This window comes from Dreissena polymorpha, chromosome 14, assembly GCF_020536995.1.
Source record: "Dreissena polymorpha isolate Duluth1 chromosome 14, UMN_Dpol_1.0, whole genome shotgun sequence".
NCBI classification, from domain to species: Eukaryota; Metazoa; Mollusca; class Bivalvia; order Myida; family Dreissenidae; genus Dreissena; species Dreissena polymorpha.
Window position 1 is genome coordinate 53,619,643 of NC_068368.1, and position 23,808 is coordinate 53,643,450.

Genomic DNA, 23,808 nt, shown 5'->3' on the forward strand with positions numbered 1-23,808 from the left:
TTGGACACACAAATGTCATAAATTATTTACCAAACATGGCACGACATGGATAAATGATGATTTTTTTTATATTGCTATTGTATTTATTGTGTTCGTCGATTAGCGTATATTAAATATAAGGCGTGTAAAGATATAACTATCGGCAAGTTTTAATAATTAAGCAAAATAATAATTGCGAAAAGGCAAGTAATAATAGTTGCCCGGTTTAGACTTGTCAGCAATTTAAAATATTGCCACGCTTATATTAATACATGTATCAGACGTGACAGCGTGTAACAGCGGTTGCAAATTATGACAATTGGAATATGTGTTTTCTGCAATATTTTCTTACTTTTATTCCGATTGGTATATAATTGACCAATTAGTGTTCGCGTGATTATTCAATAAATTACAAAAGTGTATGTCATAAATCCAGATATTTTTTTAAATACAAATAGTATTTATATTTAACAAATAATTATTGTGCTGTTTAAATTTATTCTGATCAGATGCAACAAAACTACAAACACGTACTTTCATAAGAATGTATTAAATATGTTTCGAGAAGGTGTTTTTAAGACGTAATTTCATTGATCAAAGAGACTTATTTTCAACTTTGAGTCCGACAAGATTTCACGGCGGTCACATATAAAAACTCTCATACATGTTTAACCGTGGTTAAGATATTTTACTGTTTATAGCTGAAGTGCGTTTATGTACTGTTGCCACAAACGGACCGGCATAAGTATAACCAAGGTGATTAATTAATAACCGCGTTTACAGCTATATAACAACGATGCCAATCTGAAAATTCGGTCGCATACATTTCTTGCTTAAACACCTATATGTAATTTTGATGCAAATGATACGACAAAAGGCAATGACCGTTAAGTGAATTGAATAAGTAGTCAGTATGAACTATCGACAGTGTTGGTATTGCTAGGGCTACCTCATTGTGAGTGTACGGATGCCCAGTAGAATGCATATCGTTAATCAACCATCATGCTTGCCTTCTAACATTTCCATGAAAACAACCACGCTATCTAATGCAACATTTCGTTGTCTCGATGCAGATGATAAGAAATCAAAAATAATTTTATCCATTCACTTACTTTTTATATGTATCACCGAATCGTGATTGACTACTGAATGTGTTGTTGTGTTCCTTTGGCAATCGGTTTGTTTTATTTCAGATGCTGATGTAAAGACTTTATTTGTGTAATGTTCTCCTATTGACTTTTATGTTAAGCAAATAAATCATCGAATCAGAAACTATCGATATCTCCTAATATTATCAATCGCAAATTTCAAAATATATTTTATTATTAAAGACATGTGTACTTTATTTCATTTTCTAAACTAGCAGTTAATGTAATGTTTAATGTTTCAAACGATATATAAGAATTATCTGTGTGATAATATTGCTGTATGGTGTACTTTTGTGAGCATGCTTTTTAAAACATTACGCTCCTGATTGCATACAGCATGTTTAGTGTACGTGACAAATGATACTTTTGATACTTTTAATCAGGCTCTTCATTGGTAAGTACGTCCTAATTATACATGATGTTGACATTTTAATTATAGACTATGAATAAGCGAATTCTGTTCACCATACTTATGCTAGTCTTAATTTACAGGCAAGTATCAGGCATCGTTGAAATGGTGGACGCGCAATGGATTGTTAACAGTAATGATAAATAAATAATTACAATAACCAACATCCATTTCAAACAATATATGTATCACTACTTAAAACAATATATGTACATGTACCACTTTATTGCATCTATATGAGTGTCATAATATTCAATCAATGCAATCCTCTTCTCTTTATTAACTGGAAAATATATATATAATGAGATGATCGTTTATAACAAATTCAATTAATAATAACAGTTCGACCCATAAGTGCAAAAAGGTACATGTGACATTTAATTTTAATGTCACGTGTTACCTTTTTGCACAAATGTATGTATGAGTATGTTTCTGAGTTGTTTTTTATCAAAGAACTCAGATTGTTGAGAACGAAACTCTATTCAAAGAATATGCGTCAGTTAAAGTATGTATAATGGTCGAGAGAAACGCTATACGAGAAACACGCTTAAACTAAGAAAAACGGACTGCTAGTCTATGCATGGATGACATGATATACAATTCGACCTACAGCGACTTGCCCATATTAAATAGCAATATTGTATCATTAAACAATTCGAAACATCATCGTAAGTGCGTGTTGTACAGTCATTTATCACGTTCGACGTTTGTCAATTGTCTTACATTTTCAGACTTGCAGTTCTGAGCGTACGTTCCAAGTTACCATTTATCATTATATAATTGACAATCAACAGGTTCAGTATTTGCGTTCTACATTTCGCAATTTATATATGGAACGTGCTCTGTGAAAAAGGTGTTTAACCCTTTCAGTGCTGGAACCGAATTTTGAAGGCCTTTGCAAACAGTTTGGATCCAGATGAGACGCCACAGAAAGTGGCGTCTCATCAGGATCCAAACTGTTTGCTATTCTGATAGTGTCCTTTGAAAAAAATCGAAGAAAATGCTAATTTTAGAAATTCAGCAGAAGACATTTTAGCAGACGACAAATTTCCCAGCATGCAAAGGGGTTTAATGCGTGTGCCGCACAGGCTAAACAGGAACGACACGTTCCGCCTTAACTGGATTTTTGCTAAGAAGAGACTTTCTGTAAACGAAAAATACCAAACAAAGGGAAAGTTTCGTTTCTGCTTAGCCTGTGTGGACTGCACAGGCTAATCTGGGACGTCACTTTACGCAAATGCATTAAACCCCCTTTTTACAGAGCACGGTCCAATTATTTTTTTATTTGAAAAAACTCAACAGGAGAATGTATTTTAGAACTGTGATTTATTAAACTTCGTTTTGACGTGTAAGTATTTGACAATTCATTTGATTTCTATAGCAACTTTGAGTAAACAACTATACAAAAGTACACGATTCTCTGTTGGAAAGTCAAAACTCAAACTCATTCGATGCAGATTAAGAGCTACAGGGACACGACAATGATCATGTAATACATAACAATTTATCAACAATTACATCAATATATTACTTTCACATCCTTGAAAAAGCGACCTCCAACTCTTTTCAATTAGTCGATATGGCGCTTCACGCACAATGACCCATATTTCATATAAGCCGTTGTCTGGGAAAACGGGGCTAAATACATGTGCTTAATGAGTCGTCCCATATTAGCCTGTGCAATCCGCAAACACTTTTCGCCTTGACAGGTACTTTAAAGGCAGAAAGTGCCGCCCTGATAAGCTTGTGCGGACTTCACTGGCTAATCGGGACGACAATCTACGCTCATGCATTAAAACAAAAACTGATGCTACCGGTACCGTGATTTAAATATGCCTGGCCTCGATACAAAATTTATGCTCACAAGGTGAGTCAGAGACAGAATAATGACCAGGTAATTAATAACATGAGATAACAATAGTATCCATAGATGAATGATTGCATCGTTCAAGGATCGACCTGTTCACAGACAGATTCTCTGGCGCTCCGAGAATAATCCATATCTTAGTTCCAGTTTCAACAAAGTATCATTACGTTGATATACCTGATAAACATCGATTCATATTGACTGTAAATTATAATACAAAATCCGAATGGAGTGCTTATGATTCCATTCGATATTCATTGTAAGTAATTGTAGTTTTGTGCAAACCTTTTGACAAAATAAAAAAGTCTATGCAGATCTGACAATTCTTTTGTTCGGTTATAGTTTAGTATTACACAGACAAGGGCCCTACTTAAATTTAAATACGTATTCGTCAAACAAGTTATAATATATAATATTCACACATATGGCCAGTTACGGGGTCTCTGATTTAGAAATATGTTAGGGCGTTTTACTTTAAAAACATGTATCTCCATACCCTTTTTTATCCGATATAAACACGAATTTAAGGTATATAGGGGTACCTAATATATTATTATATATAAATACGTCATTTATTTAACGTCTTATACAAGGAGATATACAGCGAAATTAATTGCGGGGTATATATAATTTCAATTTAAGACCTGATTGTGATTTTCAATATAAGCCTTATTTATTTATTCTTTTTTTATTTAGAGCGTCCAGATCGTACATTTAACAGTATGCATGCCATTTCAATTTTGTTAAATAACAAAAAATAAAATGATGGATGTTCCTTTTCCCTATATTTTAATATTTATTTATTTATAATTATAAGGTACATACAAACTGTGTAGTACATGTTGGTTCGTTGCACTATCGTTCTCCTGGGTTGAAAATTAAAACGACTGTTTGTTCAATATTTCTTTTCTAAAATCAATCATGACGCAATTTTAAATCCAATGACGAATAACGTTGCGTCGATCGAAAGGCAAATCAAGTTAGCATCCTCACAAGATACGAGTAAATGTCACCAATTAACGCGACACGCATTAACACGCGATTGAAAGAAACACGGATGGAATTACATGCACTTTGGGTGCTTCCTTAATTATAATAACAAGTACCGGAAGTTCTAAATCCCTCGAAATAACTGTAATTAGGCTGGGCTTTAATTTGTCGAAATATGCGAAGTTGTAAACAACGCAAATGCAGCATTAAGTTCCCTTCTTGCATATGTTTCATTATAAGTGACTTCATTTAGATTTGCCCTCCGTTTGATAATCTATTTGTCCGTCTGTCGCTCCGTCCGCCAACACATTTTTATCCTGCGATGATGACTCAAAAATATGAAGATGGTTCAATAAAAGTTGATCTTTTACTTAGGCAAATCGGCAAAACAATTAATTTCCATCATTGTACGAAAAAAACATACAATATATTCAATGTGAAATAAGCGAACTAAAATTCGTTACTTAGAAAAATATCATAAAAAGTATGTCGTTTGTGGATATTTTCTTAGCAAGATGCATAATTATACTTCGAGTTTGTACTGATTTTCATCGTTAATTTGTCAATTATGTTCATTTCTATAAGATTATACAATACCTCTTAATGTTAAAAACCATTATTTCTGTATGATGTCGAGGTAGATTTCTCTAAAAGGAAACGTGGTCCTTTGTTATCATATTTTAATTGACGAGCCAACTAGTGTTTTAAAGTGATATTTTAACGCATATGTGTGTGACGATTTTTCCACATAATCAGGAACATACATAAAGTTTTGAAGAATAAAAAAATTAAACAGAACCACGAATGGATGGGCGGTAGGACAGCCAGACACAACAGCGCCATGTGTGTGATTCGCGGAAAAACGGAATAAACGTGTATAGCACTTGCGCTTCAAAATTATCCACTCGACATTTGGCGTAATTACTAAATGTACTATAGCTGTATCGCTCGTAGTATCAAATAATGAGCTAGTGCGACAAATTGACGAAGAGATTATTAGTGTGCAAATCATATGCAATTAATCATGAAAGGAACCAGATTCATTGAAGCAAACTTGGTGTTAAAAGCCATTACAGAAAACCTGATGTTACTTGTGATAGACAAGGAAAGTATGATAACATCGACAACTAATTATTTCGCTAGTTTGTATTTATGACGATCACAAACGAGGTTTGTCATCACCATTTTTGTAAATCGTTACACTTCCGTTTAGTAGTTTTGAATTGGGATAGCACGGTGTGTTTCAAAGGAATTCCTTGGAAGGCCGTTCTGTGAAAACGGGGCTTATTGCATGGATGTTAAAGTGACGTCCCAGATTAGCCTTTTTGGTCCGGACAGGCTAATAAGGGACGACATTTGTGGCCTTATGTTTTTCATTGAAAGGAAGTCTCCTTAGCGAAATCCAGTTAATGTGTAAAATGTCGTCCCTTATAAGCCTGTGTCGACTTCACAGGCTAACCTGGGCCGACACTTTACGCGTATGCAATAAACCGCATTGTCCCAGAGCGACGATAAAGAGATACGTTGCTTAAATCGCTCCATTGTACGTTGGTTAAAATTAATGCAATCACACCAGCTAAAAACTATAATAAGCAATACATTTACGTTTTACAATGATACTCATTGCAAATATAACGGAATCATTTATATTTGGCCAACACAAACGATCGAGATTTGCAGATGCGGGTTTCGTTGACCAGACAATTCTCCAGTCCTAGCCGTATATGACCATATGAAACTCATGTACGCAACAGGCTACAGTTTTAACAAGAAACTCCCAGGAGGCCTCGTCAGTATTGGCTCGTTTGTCAATTTAAACAAATCCAAAGTCTAGACTTAGGTCAACATGAGATATAGGGATGTAAGTGTGCTTAATATTGAATGAAGAATAAAAGCTTTTTAGAAAGAAATAAGAAATCAAACAAATATTTCAAACGGATCGCTCTTGGGCATCCGCAGAATTTCTTTAAACGGATTAGCAGGAAAGAACATAATCGTGTAGTTGTGACTTTCGTTAAAAAACATTGTTTTTATAAAAGGTACGTTACCCACATTGCATTAATAATTCGTGTTTTTGTATTACAATATACATGTTACATGGCGCTACTGAGTCGGCGTTATTTCATGTAGATGTAAGAAGGAAAAACTCACCCGTCTATAAGCCGACATTCCAAGGAATATGGATGTGAAAAAACAAAATCAAATAGACCCAAGTCGTAAGGGTTTTATATTTATTACATATTACATTAAAGGTACATACAAGATATGTGCAAGAGACATAGAGTTGTCTGTTATTTATACACGAAAGGTGTCAAAGTTTATTAAACAATGTTGACTTTTGCAACATTTTATGTACACATAAAAACAACATAATTATATAAGTGTAAGCATATATATTAAGGTCAAAGTACCTCTATCAGGAATGCATATACATAGCACTGTCTTTGAATTTAACAAAGATATAAAACAATTCTTTGAAAACAGACATGTCCTCATTAATCGCTCTTTATTGCTGTCAACGTCTTATTGACAGTTTCATATCATGTAGTATCCAGGGACAAATGTATAAATTAGTCTTGTATGTACACATCTGCCAGAACATTTAATTAAGCACGTATAAATGTCAATCAAGTTCAGATGTATGTTGTTTGCAATCTACATCATATAAGTCACATTTGAGTATCAATTACGGTTGCCTTAAATATCCGAGATAGCAAAATACGGAACGACGGAAAGGGGGGGGGGGGGCGAGTCGTACCATTTGTTAGCCCCATCCTTTTAAAATATGTCCAAGCCTTTTTGTTTCTGATTCATTTGTCAGAGTTGAGTTAAATATGTATAAATCGACATTGTTACTTGTTTGTTATAGCTTGTGAAGATTTTCAAAATTAAAACGCAACCTTACTTGGTATTAAAATTATTTTTTGTATAAAAAACATACCTCATGTCTCATAGAATATCTGGTGAGTAGATGAATAAGTTTAAGATCTTAAGTCACAATGTGCAAATGTTACAATTCATCCATTTTTAACCAAAGAGGTCAACCTGCCCCTTGTTAGGCCTCTCTGCCATTTTTTTTAATCTGGCTAAATCATTATATAATAATTACCTCTGATACTTGTGGTAAAAAAAGCAAATATTTTTACAAATAAATAAGCTGCAAAGTTCTCCTAATAAACAGAAATGTTTTGCATATTGTTAAATAAAGCAGTTGCAAAGACAACATAAACATGGCAGAATGAACACGAAACTCAACAGTAAGTTGTCATTAATAAAAAAAACTGTAACAACTAAGATATAATTATAAATGTATTTCAGTAGACAAATTACAATGATCAAAATGAGCACAAGCCCACAAGCCCAACACTGGTCAAATATGTGCCAGTGGTGCTGAGAGTTTCATTTTAATACAAGTACTAACAGGCTTGACACATTTCCTTCATTGCACGCAATAACAGAACAATACATGCTTGCTTGGTTGCACTGCTCATTTTGACTACACATATAAAATTGTATTACTTAAATAATACTTAAATATTTGTTCTTTAACAGTTATTTTACATTGCATTATGGTCCTAACTAGAAAGGGAGATCACTTGACTGGCCCGGTAAGTTTTTCTAGCACCTTAATTCCCTTTTCTTGATAGTCTTCCCTGGTCATCCAGAAGTCCGGCTTGTCTTTCATTATATCGGCCAGGACTGCACCACCTAGGAACACCATGTGCTTCCTTCGAGGGGGGTCTTCTATGCGTATTTTGAATTTCTGAAATATAATTAATTGATCATTTTACACCGATGATCTTATCAACTTATGTTGATTTCTTTCTATTTTTCTATTTTCGTCACTGAACATTTGCAAGTACAATACATCAACATCTCAATATTCAAACATAATTACACATAACAGAACTTAACATTTGAAGATCATTGGTCTTAGTGTGAGGACCAAACTCATTGAAAACATCCCATGTAAGCTGAGGTTTCCCATCTTGGGTCAATGACTATTAATTATCAATTGGGTGGCATCCATGATGGGTGGCATCCATGATAGGTCAATTTTGTTTATTTGAATTGTTCACAGTATTAAACGGAATTTCAGTCATATCATACAGGTAAGTTTAACTACTTTTCCTTGGTTAGCTGGTTTACCAGAACTCAATGCACATAAATATGCCAGTTACTGTCAAAAGTCCTAGTTGAATCACAGGATAGGGGTGCATTGACATCAAAGATAGACCAATCACTACACTAAATGGGCCCGGTAACAAGACCACAATCCTTTTATTAGTAGTTCCCTCAACTACCAACAGAGCTTGCTGGTAAATAGACTAAATCAATTTATGCAAAATTGAATAAATTCAAATTTACCTCACGAGCTTCGTTCTAGGAAAACTGGGCATAATGGATTTATGTAAAGTGTTGTCTCAGATTATCAGGGACAACACGTTCCAATTTTTAGGTATTGTTTGTTAAAAGCAAGTGTTTTCTTAGCGAAAAATCCAGTTGAGGCAGAAAGTGTCGTCCTTGATTAGTCGTGCGAACTGCACAGGCTTTACTGTGATGACTTTTTACACTCCTGCTTTAAGACCAGTTTTCTCAGACCGAGACTAATATAAATGCCCAGTAGCTTACACTAAGGGCCTCGGTGTTTCCCTTCAGCACTCGCTCCAGGTACAGCTGCTTGAGTTCTCGCTCCAGTCGGCTGGGAAGGCCGGGGTACATGGTGCTACCACCCGACAGCACGATGTGCTTGTAGAACTCTGGCCGGGTATCTATGTCCGCTGCCTGGATGGCCTTAAACAGCATCTCTGCCACACCGTCACCTTCCACGTTGATCAGGTGGGGCTGGAACAGCGCTTCGGGGGCCTCGAATCGCTCACCTCCCACCTTGATCACACGGCCGTCTGGCAGCTAGGGATGAACGAGAGAGAGACATTTGCAAGAATGATATTGCAAGATTTTGTGCATGGAGCGAAGGGTTTCGTAAAGCTTTATTAACTCGGTTTACTATGCATTATTACATGATGAACAAAGACATAGGCATACATAGACACACACAGTTTCAGTTGAATATCTTAAGAGACAATTACTTGCATGCAAACTTTAACTGATGTAATTTTAGTACAACATGGGCTGTTTGTAAAACATGCATGCCCCCCATATGGGCTGTCAGTTGTAGTGGCAGCCATTGAGTGAAAATGTTTTTTTGTCAATGTGACCTTGGCCTTTGACCTAGTGACCTGAAAATCAATAGGGGTCATCTGCCAGTCATGATCAATGTACCTATGAAGTTTTATGATCCTAGGCGTAAGCATTCTTGAGTTATCATCCGGAAACCATTTTACTGTTTTGTGTCACTGTGACCTTGACCTTTAACCTAGAAATCAATAGGGGTCATCTGCCAGTCATGATCAATGTACCTATGAAGTTTCATGATCCTAGGCCTAATTATTCTTGAGTTATCATCTGGAAACCATTTTACTGTTTTGAGTCAATGTGACCTTGACCTTTGACCTAGTGACCTGAAAATCAATAGGGGTCATTTGCCAAACATGATCAATGTACCTATGAAGTTTCATGATCCTAGGCTTATGCATTCTTGAATTATCATCCGGAAAGCATTTTACTATTTCGAGTCACTGTGACCTTGACCTTTTACCTAGTGACCTGAAAATCAATAGGGGTCATCTGCCAGTCATGATCAATGTACCTATGAAGTTTCATGATCCTAGGCCTAAGCATTCTTGAGTTATCATCCAGAAACCATCTGGTGGACGGACCGACCGACCAACATGTGCAAAACAATATACCCCCTCTTCTTCGAAGGGGGGGCATAAAAAAGGTCCCACTCTGGACCTAAGATGCTTACTTAAATCCATGAGAAAACTGCCTCATGACCTTGTGGTAAAGTTTTTAACAGAGAATTTGAGAGTGAACACGAGATTTCTTCATCTCACGATATAGTTTTTTACCCCACATGACCCAATTTCAAACTCAGGGAAGACATTGGGACAAATGTTCTAATTAAATTTCATGAAGATTGGACAATAATTGTAACCACTATCATATTCACAAGCAAAATGATTAAGAATAACCATGGATGCAAGACAAAAGGCCATCATAAAAGCTCATGAGAGCATGAAAGTCCAAATTGAAGGTGTGTTTTTGGTATTGCCATGTGACCACCAAAAGACAAAAATCAGATCAGAAGCAACAACTACATCTGTACACAAATAATTTTACCTCCTTAATATTACATTATTATATAAGTTACATGAGTTTCTCACTTCATATGTTTCCACCAGCACTGTTGTTTCTAGTGCCAGTTTTTGTTCCTGTTCGATGTCATAGCCTACATAACACAGCTTTTCCTTCATGATTCTGACGGTCTCAAAGTCAGCAGAATGGTTGAAGGCATATCCACGGAGCAACAGTAACTATAGAAAGGCAAGAAAACAAAATGTGGTCAGGCCGAGTACTTTCTTTTTGTTTAACCCTTTGCATGCTGGGAAATGTGTCATCTGCTAAACATGTTGTCTGCCTAATTTCTAAAATTAGCATTTTCTTTGATTTTTTTTTCAAAGAATACTATCAGAGTAGCAAACAGTTTGGATCCAGATGAGACGCCACGTTCTGTGGCTTCTCATCTGGATCCAAACTGTTTGCAAAGGCCTTCAAAATTCAGTTCCCGCACTGAAAGAGTTAAAACAAGTTAATTATTTTATTACATAATACCAGACATTTCTCTGACAACACTAGCATTTAATGACAACGCAGCTGAACAAGCTTTTCTGTCATATCCCCCTACATTATCAAGGTATTATGTGATATCTTCCTACATTATCAAGCTATTCTATCATATCCCTCCCTTGACATGTTACTTTGTGATATTCCCCTTCATTATCAATGTATTTTGTGATATACCCCTACATTATCAATAATTTTTGTAATACCGTTCCTTTGACAATGTATTATGTTATATCCCCCTACATTATCAAGGTATTCTGTGATATCCCCTACCATGTCAAGGTATTCTGTGATATGATATCCCTCACTTGATATGGAATTATGTGATATCCCACTACCTTCACAAGGTATTCTGTGATATCCCTCCTTTAACAAGGCATTTTGTGATATCTCTCCCTTGACAAGGTATTATGTGATATGTTTCCTTTTACAAGGTATTATGTGATATCTCTTAACTGACAATGTATTCTGTGATATCCCTACCTTTACAATTTATTATTTGATATCCCTGCCTTGGCAAGGTATTCTGTAATATCCCTAACATGACAAGATATTCTTTGATATCTGTACCTTAACAATATATTCTGTGATATCAATACCTTTACTACAAGATATTCAGTGATATCCCTACATTGGCAAGATATTGTGTAATATCCCTAATGTGACAAGATATTCTTTGATAGCTGTACCTTAACAAGATATTCTGTGATATTAATACCTTTACAAGATATTCAGTGATATCCCTACATTGGCAAAATATAATGTAATATCCCTAACGTGAAAAGATATTCTGTTATATTCCTACTCTGACATATTCTGTGATATCCCTGCTTTGACAAGGTTTATGTGATATCCCTGTCTTGACAAGGTATTTTGTGGTATCCCTAGATAGACAATATATTTTGTGATAGTCCTACCTCAACAAGATATTCTGTGATTACCCTATATTGACAACTTGTTGTGTGATATCCTTACCTTTACACAATTTTCTGTGATATCCCCACATAAACAATGTGTATGGGATATCCCAACCTTGACATTGTATTCTGTGATATCCTTTTACTGACAAAAGTATTATTTTATATTCTCTTAAATTAAAAATTATTATTCATATACTATATTGAAAAGGTATCCTGTGATTATCATTGATAAAGATTGACAAAGTATTTTGTGATATCCATATATTGTAAAGGCATTCTGTGATATACTCAACATATTTGGTTCTATCCATACCTTGATAAGGTATTTAGTGATATCCCTGCCGGCAATGTCCAGGCGTCTTGTGAGATGGGGCAGAGAAAAGCCCTCGTAGACTGGACAGATGTGGGTCACACCGTCCCCAGAGTCCACCACCACTCCTGTGATGAGACCTGCAACATGAAAGGGTAGGTGTCAGATGTTACCATGGTTACCATGGTTGTTAGTGCAGTTAAAACAAAGCTCACATTTATGTATATTCTGGGAGTAATTTAGTCCCAGTGTGTTAAGTGCGACTTCTTAAATTGCAGTCATGGCAGCTCCATCAAACAAAGGACGCACAAGTTGAATAAAAATGAAAGTGATATATATAAATGTACATATGTCTGCTCGACCTGTAAAATTAAAGAACTGAAATATTCTATTCATGTTAGTGACAAACAAACAAATCTGAGTACAAAAAGTTCAACCTTTCAGACTTGAAAAATTAAAGAAAGGTCTGAGACTAAATTTGTTCTCTAGGTAAATGTTTGACAGTTCTTATTTCATACAAGTGACATGGTTTTGAAAAAAAAATTCTTTTGAAAGAGAAATCCCAGGCCTATTGTGCATAATACAGTCTGGTACTACTGTATTTAAGGAATTTGAGCAAAGCAAATTTGTAGGCAATAATCTATTGGTTTTAGTAGTTCTTGTAAAAAGAACATCAAAGAAATTTTAGTTCAATATTGTAATCATATATGCGCCATAAAAAGTGGCTCATTTCTTAAGTCACGCAAAACACAGTTCAGATAATAATCCTATACAACTGCAGTTGTACAGTGCACTACACAAAAGACACATCAAGTGCACAGCTCCTACTAACTTCCTGTTTGATTCACTGTCATATCTTCCTGGTTTTCATCTTTACCATCTTAAAGTTTCCTTGGTTGAAATGTGCATACCTTGAGCATAAAGTGTCAGCACAGCTTGAATGGCAATGTAGACTCCACCAAATTGGTACTTTTCAAACATAACCTACAAGAAGAGACATTAACCCATTTATGCCTAGTGGACTCTCCCATCCTTCTAAATTGGATCAATTTATTTCCAAAATTAGGGATGTCTAGTATATTTTTTCTATATTTAGAATATTTTTTACAGAAATTTCTTTAAGCAAACAGCGCAGACCCTGATGAGACGTCGCATCATGCGGCGTATCATCTGGGTCTACACTGTTTGCCAATGCCTTTTTTCTAGACGCTAGGCATAAATGGGTTAAATTAGCCTAGCTCTGGGAAAACTGGGTTTAATGCATGTGCATAAAGTTCCAAATTATCATGTTTCATTCATGCAGTCTAATTAGGAACGACACTTTCCACTTTTAAGGAATTTTTCATTTATAGGGGATCTCTTCTACACGAAAATTCACTGTAATCAGAAAGTGTCATCCCTGATAGGCCTGTGCTGACTGTTCAGGCTACTCTGACATTTTAAGCAATTCATTATGCCATGTTTTCCCAGAGTACAGCTGTAATGTTTCAGAAGAACTCTTAAGTAAACAAGAGCACCGCATAAAGGGTGCCATGCTCGGCTGCGAAAGCTTGTCAGAATTTTTTTTTTTAGAGGTCACAGTGACCTTGACCTTTGACCTAGTGACCCAACAATGGATGTGTTCGTCAGAAACACAATTCCCCCTACTGCGCCACTTTGAAATTTCTATTTATCATTTGGCAGGTATAGAAATCATCTCCCTTTAAAGCTTATTACTTCCCTTGGATTTTGTCCAATCCAACCGGGGGGGGGGGGAGGGGGGGGGGGGGGGTCTGTAGACAGTCAAAAATGACCAAGTCAGACATCACTGACAACCAAGGCCTGTGGTTTATCAAAGAGATCATAGCCACAGTTCATCATGTATCTATGGACATAAGTCCACAGGTATGTAATGAACAATACTATTAACTATGTTAGCGTTTCCGATCGCCAAAATCGCCAAAAGCGATTGAATCTTTCAGCTGGCGATTTAAGTTTAAAATGTGAATGAAAATGGCGATTGCAAAAAAACCTGATATTTCTCTATAAGTATATAATATTCCCTACTTTTAAAGAGAACTCGGTACCGATTTCCACATGAAATCGCCATAAAAGCTCCAGGTGGTAATGGATAGTCCATAGATAAGTGATAACCGGATGCCCGTATCGTATATTCAAGACACATAACACAGTCATGTATGTTGACGGATGCATCACGGGAAATTTTTGGGTAACTTTCCAGTCGCCAAACTGTGATATTTAACGTCCAATCGGTTACGAGAATGTTTATGGAGGCGGAGTTATATAGCGATTATTATTTTTGATTAACGTCGGTCACAGAGTAAGCGTTTATTAACAATGAATCACAGTTGTAGCATTAATACATGATATAAAACCGGTAAATAAAGCAGTACATGAAAGGCGGTTTCGGGCATCATCATCACACCTTACCGTACTGTAAACAATCATTAATTATGAGAAGTTAATTGCAATTGGTGAGCAGTGTAAAATTACTTACGGCGAGTAAGTTGTGAAAACAAAACCCGTTAATAATTTGATGCGGTAACAAATTAAATCCAGTGCATGTATATTTTATCATGTCTATTTGTAGGACTGATTTACACCGTTTTTCTACAGCAACGTGATAATAACTATTCACCATGCATTAATACCGGTATGCCATGTAAAACCCGTGTTATAAGAAAGAGCGCGAAATTATTGCTGCCGTCTGCAATGCCAAGGTCTACGCATGCAAAGCATTTTTTAAACAGACGATGTGTAACTAAATATAGCCTAGCCACTCAGTACATGCAGTATTTAAGACTTACAAATTTACCGGTACATTTCAATAAATTATACAGGGCTTTTTTTCCTGACTTTGTGAAGCGGCCCTGGCCCCCTTATTTTGTGAAAAAATGAGTCGCGAACTTTTCAAAATTGTGAAAAAATGAGTTGCAATCTTTTCAAAATTGTGACAAATTGAGTCGCGAAACTTTTCAAAATTGTGAAAAATTGAGTCGCGAACTTCTTAAAATTGTGAAAAACCGAGTCGTGAAATTATTAAAATTGTGAAAAATGGCCCATTTTGTAAAAATTCACGGCCATGTTAGGTTTGTGAATTGTCCTTTTCAAAATTGTGAAATGTCCTTCCACGGCCACTCATAAAGAAGGAAAAAAAGCCCTGTTATATATTGCAACTATGGAAAAATATGTCAATTCAAGAATACATTGCAGTAAATGTATTTCTCAAGAATCAAAAAGCACCAGACTACAGCAAAAATTATTGGGAGAAGGGGGATTGCGAATAAGAGTTACGCAAGACCCACCCAATCAAAGACCGGGGCATATCTGAAAGTTTTAACATTGTATACTGTTTATGCCAGTGCATGAAAATGAATATAAATGAAAAATAAAAAAACATAAAATTATTTGATTTCAGGTAACAAATAATTTATTTAAATGTGACTTCATTGATAATTTAATACAGTCATTGTTGATACCTATAGATTTATGATAATGATTATGTCGTTCATTGAGCAAATAAGGTTATAGTGCTGAAATTTGGCTACTAATTATTTTTCCTTAGCGCCAACCTAGCTATTAACAACTAAGTACATGAAAGAAATGATAATTATATCATTTAAAAAAACTTTGACAAATCAATCATTTGAGTTATAAATAATCAAAATAATAAATATGTACAGTAACTGTGAAAAGAACTTCAATTCTTGGTAAGGAAATATATAATATGAGATTTATAATTACCGGTATATAAATTACTTCCCTTGAAAATAATTGTCTCTAACAAATCTCTATTTTTAGTAGCAAATAATTAAAAGCCACTACCGTGACTGTAGATTCACCGCCGCTTTGATTTATTTAACAAAAATATATACATGGGCAGGTCAGATAACAATGTCCATTTAAAGCTTATTACTTCCCTTGACTTTGTTTTTTCGACCCTAGACCTTGAAGGATGATGTTCATCTTGAAATTTTACCACTCAAAATGTGCACCTCCATGAGATACACATGCATGCCAAATATCAAGTTGCTATCTTCAATATTTAAAAAGTTATGCCTAATGTTAAGGTTTTAGCACGACGCCTACGGTGGACGGCAGACGACAAGCTGGCTATGACAATAGCTCGGGTTTTCTCCGAAAACAGCCGAGCTAAAAATCAATAAAACATGCAATAGCTATAACAAACACAACTTAACAAGTAACATTAATGTATATTAGGTTATACAAAGTATAAAACAAATGAGCAATCATAGACAAAAGCTTGGTCTACAATGAGTAGACAACACACCTGTTAAATTCTATATATATGAATTGCAAATCTATTAATACTAATAAAAGTTGAAAGCTTTGTATCTGTAATGATCAATACTCAAAATGGATTAGTTTAAATCACAATTAATCAAATATATAATGAATACAATCTGAATCATGTCTCTACCCCATAGACATTTCAACGACTGCCCTGAAGGTCAATTTGCAGCAATATAAAACAAAAAAGTATTAACAAAACATCTGATTAGCACTAAGGTTTTGTTCTGATTCAGTGATAAACATATTGTCTAACCTCTATCATTTTTTCTCGATTCCGTGTTGGATTCATTGGTGGTTCAGTTAGCAAGATTTTCGTATTGCGTGTGTTGATGTTCATTTTCTCAGGACCGAATGTGTAATCATACAGAAGTTGCATATCGTCCCAGTTGAGAACTATACCATTCTCCATGGGATAGTTCACTTCCAGCATGGAACGTAGCTGGCTGGCTTCATCTCCAATCATGATATCCTGATATCATTAATAAACAGCAGGTTAACACATATTTCAATATTGCACTACACAATAAAGCAGCTTGTATTTTATTTTTGAACAGGGTTTTGCAAACATGTTTTTAATGAAAAAAGCATTTGGCCAAATTTTGAAGGAAACATTATTTTATACTGGTGACACAAGCCTTTGCCCAGGCTTTTTTTCCAGACACAGAAAAATGGCAGATCACCAGGGAGGCCCCCCCTATTGTGTTCTTCTACTTCTGCCATTTATGCTAACTGTAATTTCCAATTTGAATAAGTAACATAAAGAAATTAAAATTTGAGAAAAGAATGTTACTTTCATGTGTAAGATTTAACAGAAACACAATGCGGCCTACTGCGCTGCTCTGATACATGTTTTTTTTACCTTTGACATTGAAGGATGACCTTGACCTTTCACCACTCAAAATGTGCAGCTCCATGAGATACACATCCATGCCAAATATCAAGTTGCTATGTGAAGGGACATAGAAGCTTACACAAGGCTTTTTTTACAAATAGGGGAATGGTGGCAGGGCCCGTCCAAAGGGGAAAAACGCGTCGTTTTTTGGGAAAAGGGGAAAATTAAAAATTCACTCTTTTATATGTTATGATATTTATTATATGAATACACATGTATGTATGAATGTAATATTCACAGCTGAATTTCTCTGTCCTTTTTCTTAAATATATATCAATGATTTTTCAACATTAGTTTCAAACAGTTCAGCCTTCATGCACAGTCTCAGTTTTCCTAGCCATTTTGAGTCTAATTGGGATTTTTTAATTGATACAATTGCAAATTTGAGCATTTTTAATCAATAAAATGGACCAAATTGGAATGTTTTCATCAACAAATATTGACACAATATAGATACATCAGGTCTATTCCTGGCCATTTTGGGAAAAATGCAATTCATATGAAAAGTCCACAGATGTGGGAAAAACTAATTTAATATAACTCTTTATAATAATTCAAAATCATATTAATTTTTTATTAACTTTGTTAGTTGCTTATGAAATTAATTTGAGATATATTTATCATTAGAGAGTTCTTTCTAATATTCTTTTATAACTTCTTGAGGGGATTTTTTCTACAAAATTGGGGAAAAATATATACTCTTTTTTTTAGGGGAATGGGACCGTATATCGGCCCCAAAATTGCCATAAAAAAAACACTGCAGATATGAGCATTTTTCGAAACCTAAATGCAAAGTGCAGCGGGAAGGTAGACGGACGGTCCGATCACTATATGCCCTCCTTCGGGGGCATTAAAATGACATACTTCAATCAATGTTGTTTTAAACCAAAAGCCTTGGAGCAAGTACAACATGTAGTCAGAAATCCTGGTACTATTCAATCACAGTAGAAATAAATAATGAATAATGAATACTGACAATGCAATATTTTCGTAAATTGTATTGGTCACGAATAATCATTTCCGAATAGGGCTGCAACGGGTACCCAAAATATCCGATGATATCGGATCCAACTTCAGATTCGCGGGTACGGATCCACCCCTGGAAATTTCGGTTCCGAATATTTATTTTCATAGTTGTATGTAACCTAGCGCTGTTTTCACGAGTATTGTTTTTTATACAGACTGGTTCTGTTCAAAAGATACATATAATAGTCGATATTTATTGATGTGTGACAGTCAAATAGCAGATCATTCGAGATCCTTCCCGAAAGCAAAACTAATTCGAAATCATGGAGGAAATACACATTACAAATGCAATTCCTAAAGGCAATAAGTAAGTTTTCAATCCTTATTGTCTTTCTGAATTGTATTAAAATCAACGGTAGTGGCTAGAGTGTGGCTGGAATGTTATTCAGGTAAATTTTCATAATTTCGCGACCTGTCAAATTGTGTTCCTTCATCATGTAGTCTTGAAAGCATCTTTCGTCATATACTAAGTTTATCTTGTGATACAAGGAACCTCAGTGCCCAGTTAGAAAATCTTCTCCACAGCAGGAGACCTCATCAGTGCTCATAGGGCTTGCCTGGACCCGGGCAATGTTGATATGTTAATTTTTGTGAAAACAAACCTCAAACTTATGAACAGTGAAAAGTGTATGTTAACTAGCAAACTATTAAGTGAATAAGTGTAAAAGTTTCGTTTTATTTTGGCATTGCTACAATGTTTAACGAGAACTTTTTATGTTTTTTGTTGATAAATGTTTAATGTCTTGTTGTCAAATTATACTTCTAAAACATAGATTTTTTTAATTTAGACAGACAATTCTCATTTTCTCATATCTGAGGAATCCGAATCCGAAAAACTGAAAGAAACCTTATTTGGATTCGGATTTGGATCCGAACAAATTTTTTGGATTCGTTGCAGCCCTATTTCCGAAACACTATGTTCCTGCTAAAGACTTAGGGCAATTAATTACCTTTTTATTTCTGTATGCCTTTTTTTTTATTAAAATATGTTTAAAGGAAACATTGTATAATAACTCTTAAATTGCATACATGCCACAATTTTTCAGACCAATTCCGGGACATTGAGTTAAATTGTCCGGGACTTTTGCCGATATTCCGGGACAAGTATAAAACGCAGCGATATTTATAGACATATGCATTTTTGGTACATTTTTTTTGTTTCGCATCGTTAATTGCAAAAGTTCGAAAGCCTATCCGAAATACACTTGATCTATTAACGTCAAATTAAATATAACTACTTCCGTTACTAGATACAAGCCACGTGTTTTCAGTGTAAGCGTTCTAAACATAGATGGTGACGTCACTGCGTTATTGTAAGACAAGTGTGTAACGCGTAGTTGTTGGAACAAGTGGACGAATCTGCTGAGAGTTTTGACATGGCGAACGCAATTCAAATTCAGTTTTTATATGCTTACTTTTTTACTCAACTTCTTTGTCGGTTAAACGTGCGAACATAAACTGCTTTTAATTTTTTACTCAGCGATGTTGGACTTCAGATGTGTGAACAACTGTCCTTTGCCCTTACGCAGCGGGAAATAATGACGTAGAATACAGTACACGTATTTTGATTGGTTGAAATATATCCATTATCCAATTAGTTACGGCATTTTATTATCGTTTGTTGGACGGTTAATTCGAGGTCCCGGTTTATAAACAGTGAAAATGCCACCCAAAAAAGTTTTAAAATCTGATCCTCAACAATGTAAGTTAACATCTTTCTTGAAAAACACCAGTTCCTCGGCCGAACACCCAAAACTGACACTCCAAGCGTAGACTACAATGACAATGTCTTGAAAGATGTTTCGAAAGAAGTTTCCGAAAAGAAAAAAGATCGAAAATTTCAGACGAATTGGCTCGGGCGGAATATGGTGAAAAAGAAATTGAAAAACTTTGTACATTCTTTGGACATACTCAAACTGTAAATTGGAAGGGTGATGACAAGGAAGTCTACGAGAAGTCTTCTGGACCTATAGTGAATGAAGATCAAACAAAACAAGAATGGAAACTTTTAAAGCAAGTTGTAAAAGCAGAGCAGTACCCAAGAGACAGTTTGTGGAAATTGTGGAACATGATTTCTGTGTATCATACACCTGATTTTCCAAACATGCTAGTTCTGGCTAGGCTTGCCCTGACATCTGCTGTTCATACTGCAGGATGTGAGAGGGTTTTTTCTGTACAGAATAAGGTCTTGACCAAATTCAGGGACAGGTTAACTGTAGGGAAACAAGACAAACTTATGAGAGTGAAGTTGTGCAATTTTGCTCGGAATGAATTTGTGGAAAAAGCTCTCCCTGTTTGGAGAAAAACAAGGCGAGAAGGCTATACACCTTAAATACAGTATGAGTGTTGTAACACTAAATCTGTATTGAAGGTGTAAACCTTTTGACTAAAGAAGATATTGTCTTTTGTCACACTGTTTGAAAGGGCTAATTTTGACCAAAAAATTAAACACTACTCATCCAATTTATTAAAACTCTAGTCATTCCAAATTGTTAAAGATGTTAAATGTTCTCTGTTTAAGTTGTTTTATGTTTTAAATTGTTTGTCATTAAAAGTAAAACAAATAAAGATTTTACTTGCTATAAAACTATTTCTGCTTTTAGCTGTACAATTGCATAAAAGAGCCCCTGGCTAAGAAGTATCATGTTAAGTAGATTATCTGTAACGAATTTACAAAGACACAATCTGGGACCCATTGTTTTCAGTTTGGACCCATTGTTTCAAAATATGTGAGTCCCAGGGACTCATTGATGTAGATTTCAAAATGAATCACTGCCCCTGTTAATTGATCGATTTTGACACATAGCGTAGTCTGCCTATTCGGGTTGGCATTGTCATGGAGACGCTGCAGATATACACAGATTTGAGGTGCAGTTAAGCCTAAGATTAGGTACATTTGTATATGGATTTTGTAAATTCCGGGACATTTGACAGATTTCCGGGACAGCGGGACAAGTTCTTCATTTCCGGGACTGTCCCGGACAATCCGGGACGTATGGCATGCATGTAAATTGATATGTGTGAATTATTGCCAAATTATGTAGTGTCAATACCTTAATTTCAACATCATTGACTTTGACTGCTGAGCGGATGATGGGTCGACCAACCAGCGAAGGAAATATGTGAGACGGGAAGTTGGATCCTGCATTGCCAACTTTAACAAACTGAAAGTAAAAGAAATACAGAAGAATTTTGTAACCGGACCGGGGGAAATCTGTGCCCTTGTTATGATTAGCACAACACAACTCGCTTTCTGCGTATACTCTTTTATTCATTTATAGTTCACATAATTTTCAACAAATTCCATCTTCCTATATTGCATTCTAAAGCATTCCTTCTTAACTCTATTACATTCTTATCAGATCTTATTTCAGGGCTCGAAATTAACACTCGCACACTCGCAAAATGCGAGTGTAAAATACTGATTGCGAGTTAAGTTTTAAGCCACTAGTACTTTTTTGCGAGTAAAGAAATAGTTGGAAAAAAACTAGTAATATAAATGCACTCGACGTCATGAACGCTAAACCGTAGGTCAATTTATAAAACGTCTGAATACCTGTATGCGGAAGCGCGCACCTTGTATGTAGACTGGTATACAAATAGTACAGATACGCGGATAGTATTGGTACAAAAAACGTGAAACAGTCGACTATTCACATTTGTTCATTGAACTTGAACAGACATGGCGTCGAAGCCAGACGTAATTAGTTTCTTTTTACCTACAGACGGAAATAAACATACGAAAGATAAAGCAAAGTTAACCGTTGATTTGTATTTTGGTGTCGTCGCACTCAACACGATATCATAGCTGATTTTTTTTCAATGATTAAAAACCCATTAAAAATATCCCAAAACTGACACTTAAACTTTGTTTTCTGGGTGAACACGACACACTTATATTTGAAAACAATACCCTTATGGTCCAAGGAACTGATATCTTTGTATGATTGCAGAAATAAAAAAATTATGTTAATTACTTTTTATTTTGTTTTTATAGTACTAAATTAACTTTTTTATGTTTCTTGCAAAATTTGCGAGACTGTTTTTGATTTTGCGAGTTGGTATTAAAGCTGCTCGCAATGTTTTGCAAGTAGAAAAAAAAGTTAATTTCGAGCCCTGTATTTTACAAATTCCATCCTCCTATTTCCAACTGTCTCTCTCTAACTTGTAACTCACTTTCTAACTTTTCTCTTACTGACCTCTACTTCCTTCCTTCATAAACTAACTTGTCACTCTTTTGAAACCCTCTCATCCCTAATACCAAGTCACACCCACACATCTCACTGACCAATAATATCTCTCATTCATCCATCGATCATACAGATTCTTAATGCCAAGTCACACCCACACATCTTACTGACCAATCATATCTATCTCTCATCCAACATACAGTACCTTACTTCCTTACTTCTACAAGACTGTAATTAATTAGCACCTAGTCTAGAATCTTTAGTCACAGTCATTATTTATAGCTAGAGCTGATAAGCATACAGTCAGCATACAGTCTGCATATTGAGTGTGAATTTAACATGAGAAGACTTCCAAGACTGTAACTAACACAATGTAATCAATATCAAGTTAAACATGTGGTTCAAGTAACCTTCTACTGCAATTCAGTAGACAAAGAAATCATATTCAAACATATTCATAGAAATCAATTCAATATCTTTAAAACTGTAACTATTGTATTGTATGAAATTATAATGTACTCAATCAAAAATCCCACAATAATATAATAATATTTGTAACTCTGTGACAATTTCACAAACTGAATAAGAATAATATAAATAAATAAAAGTACCTGCTTTCTGCCACAAAAGAAATTCAGAAAATATTTTAAAAATCCATAAAATTACAATAAAAAAATACACTGTAAGTAAAAGAATAACTTTTTTTTTGTGTTTTACTGTTTTGACAGGTAGTTCACTTCCGGGTTTTGTAATTGTAAAACGATTTATGGTAAATATTGAAAGGCACAAACAAAAATCAAGAATGAGTTGCAATGGTTACTCACCCCTGTTCCATTATCACAAACGATAACTCTTCTCCCTTGTGAATCCATTGCAGATTGCGATGGATTTTACCAATTCTAAATTGAATTGGTACAAAATTTGTTTTTGTTTCCTGTCGGAAGTAACACCCAACAGTAACTGTTAAACAGGCGTTCAGTACGACGCATTTGATTGGCTGCTTGAGTCCGTATTGA

At 35.2% G+C, this 23,808-nt stretch overlaps 1 protein-coding gene across 1 annotated transcript; it reads right to left on the bottom strand.

The window, feature by feature from the left end:
- Positions 1 to 6,610: 6,610 nt before the first annotated feature.
- Positions 6,611 to 23,784, bottom strand: LOC127857665 (actin-related protein 2). The gene is made up of 8 exons (XM_052394254.1): positions 23,617 to 23,784; positions 21,656 to 21,766; positions 16,938 to 17,153; positions 13,282 to 13,354; positions 12,374 to 12,510; positions 10,681 to 10,830; positions 9,026 to 9,304; positions 6,611 to 8,156 (listed from the first exon to the last, which is right to left on the bottom strand). Exons 1-8 carry the CDS (start codon positions 23,662 to 23,664, stop codon positions 7,986 to 7,988), a joined length of 1,185 nt encoding a protein of 394 aa, XP_052250214.1. The 5' UTR covers positions 23,665 to 23,784; the 3' UTR covers positions 6,611 to 7,985.
- Positions 23,785 to 23,808: the final 24 nt, after the last annotated feature.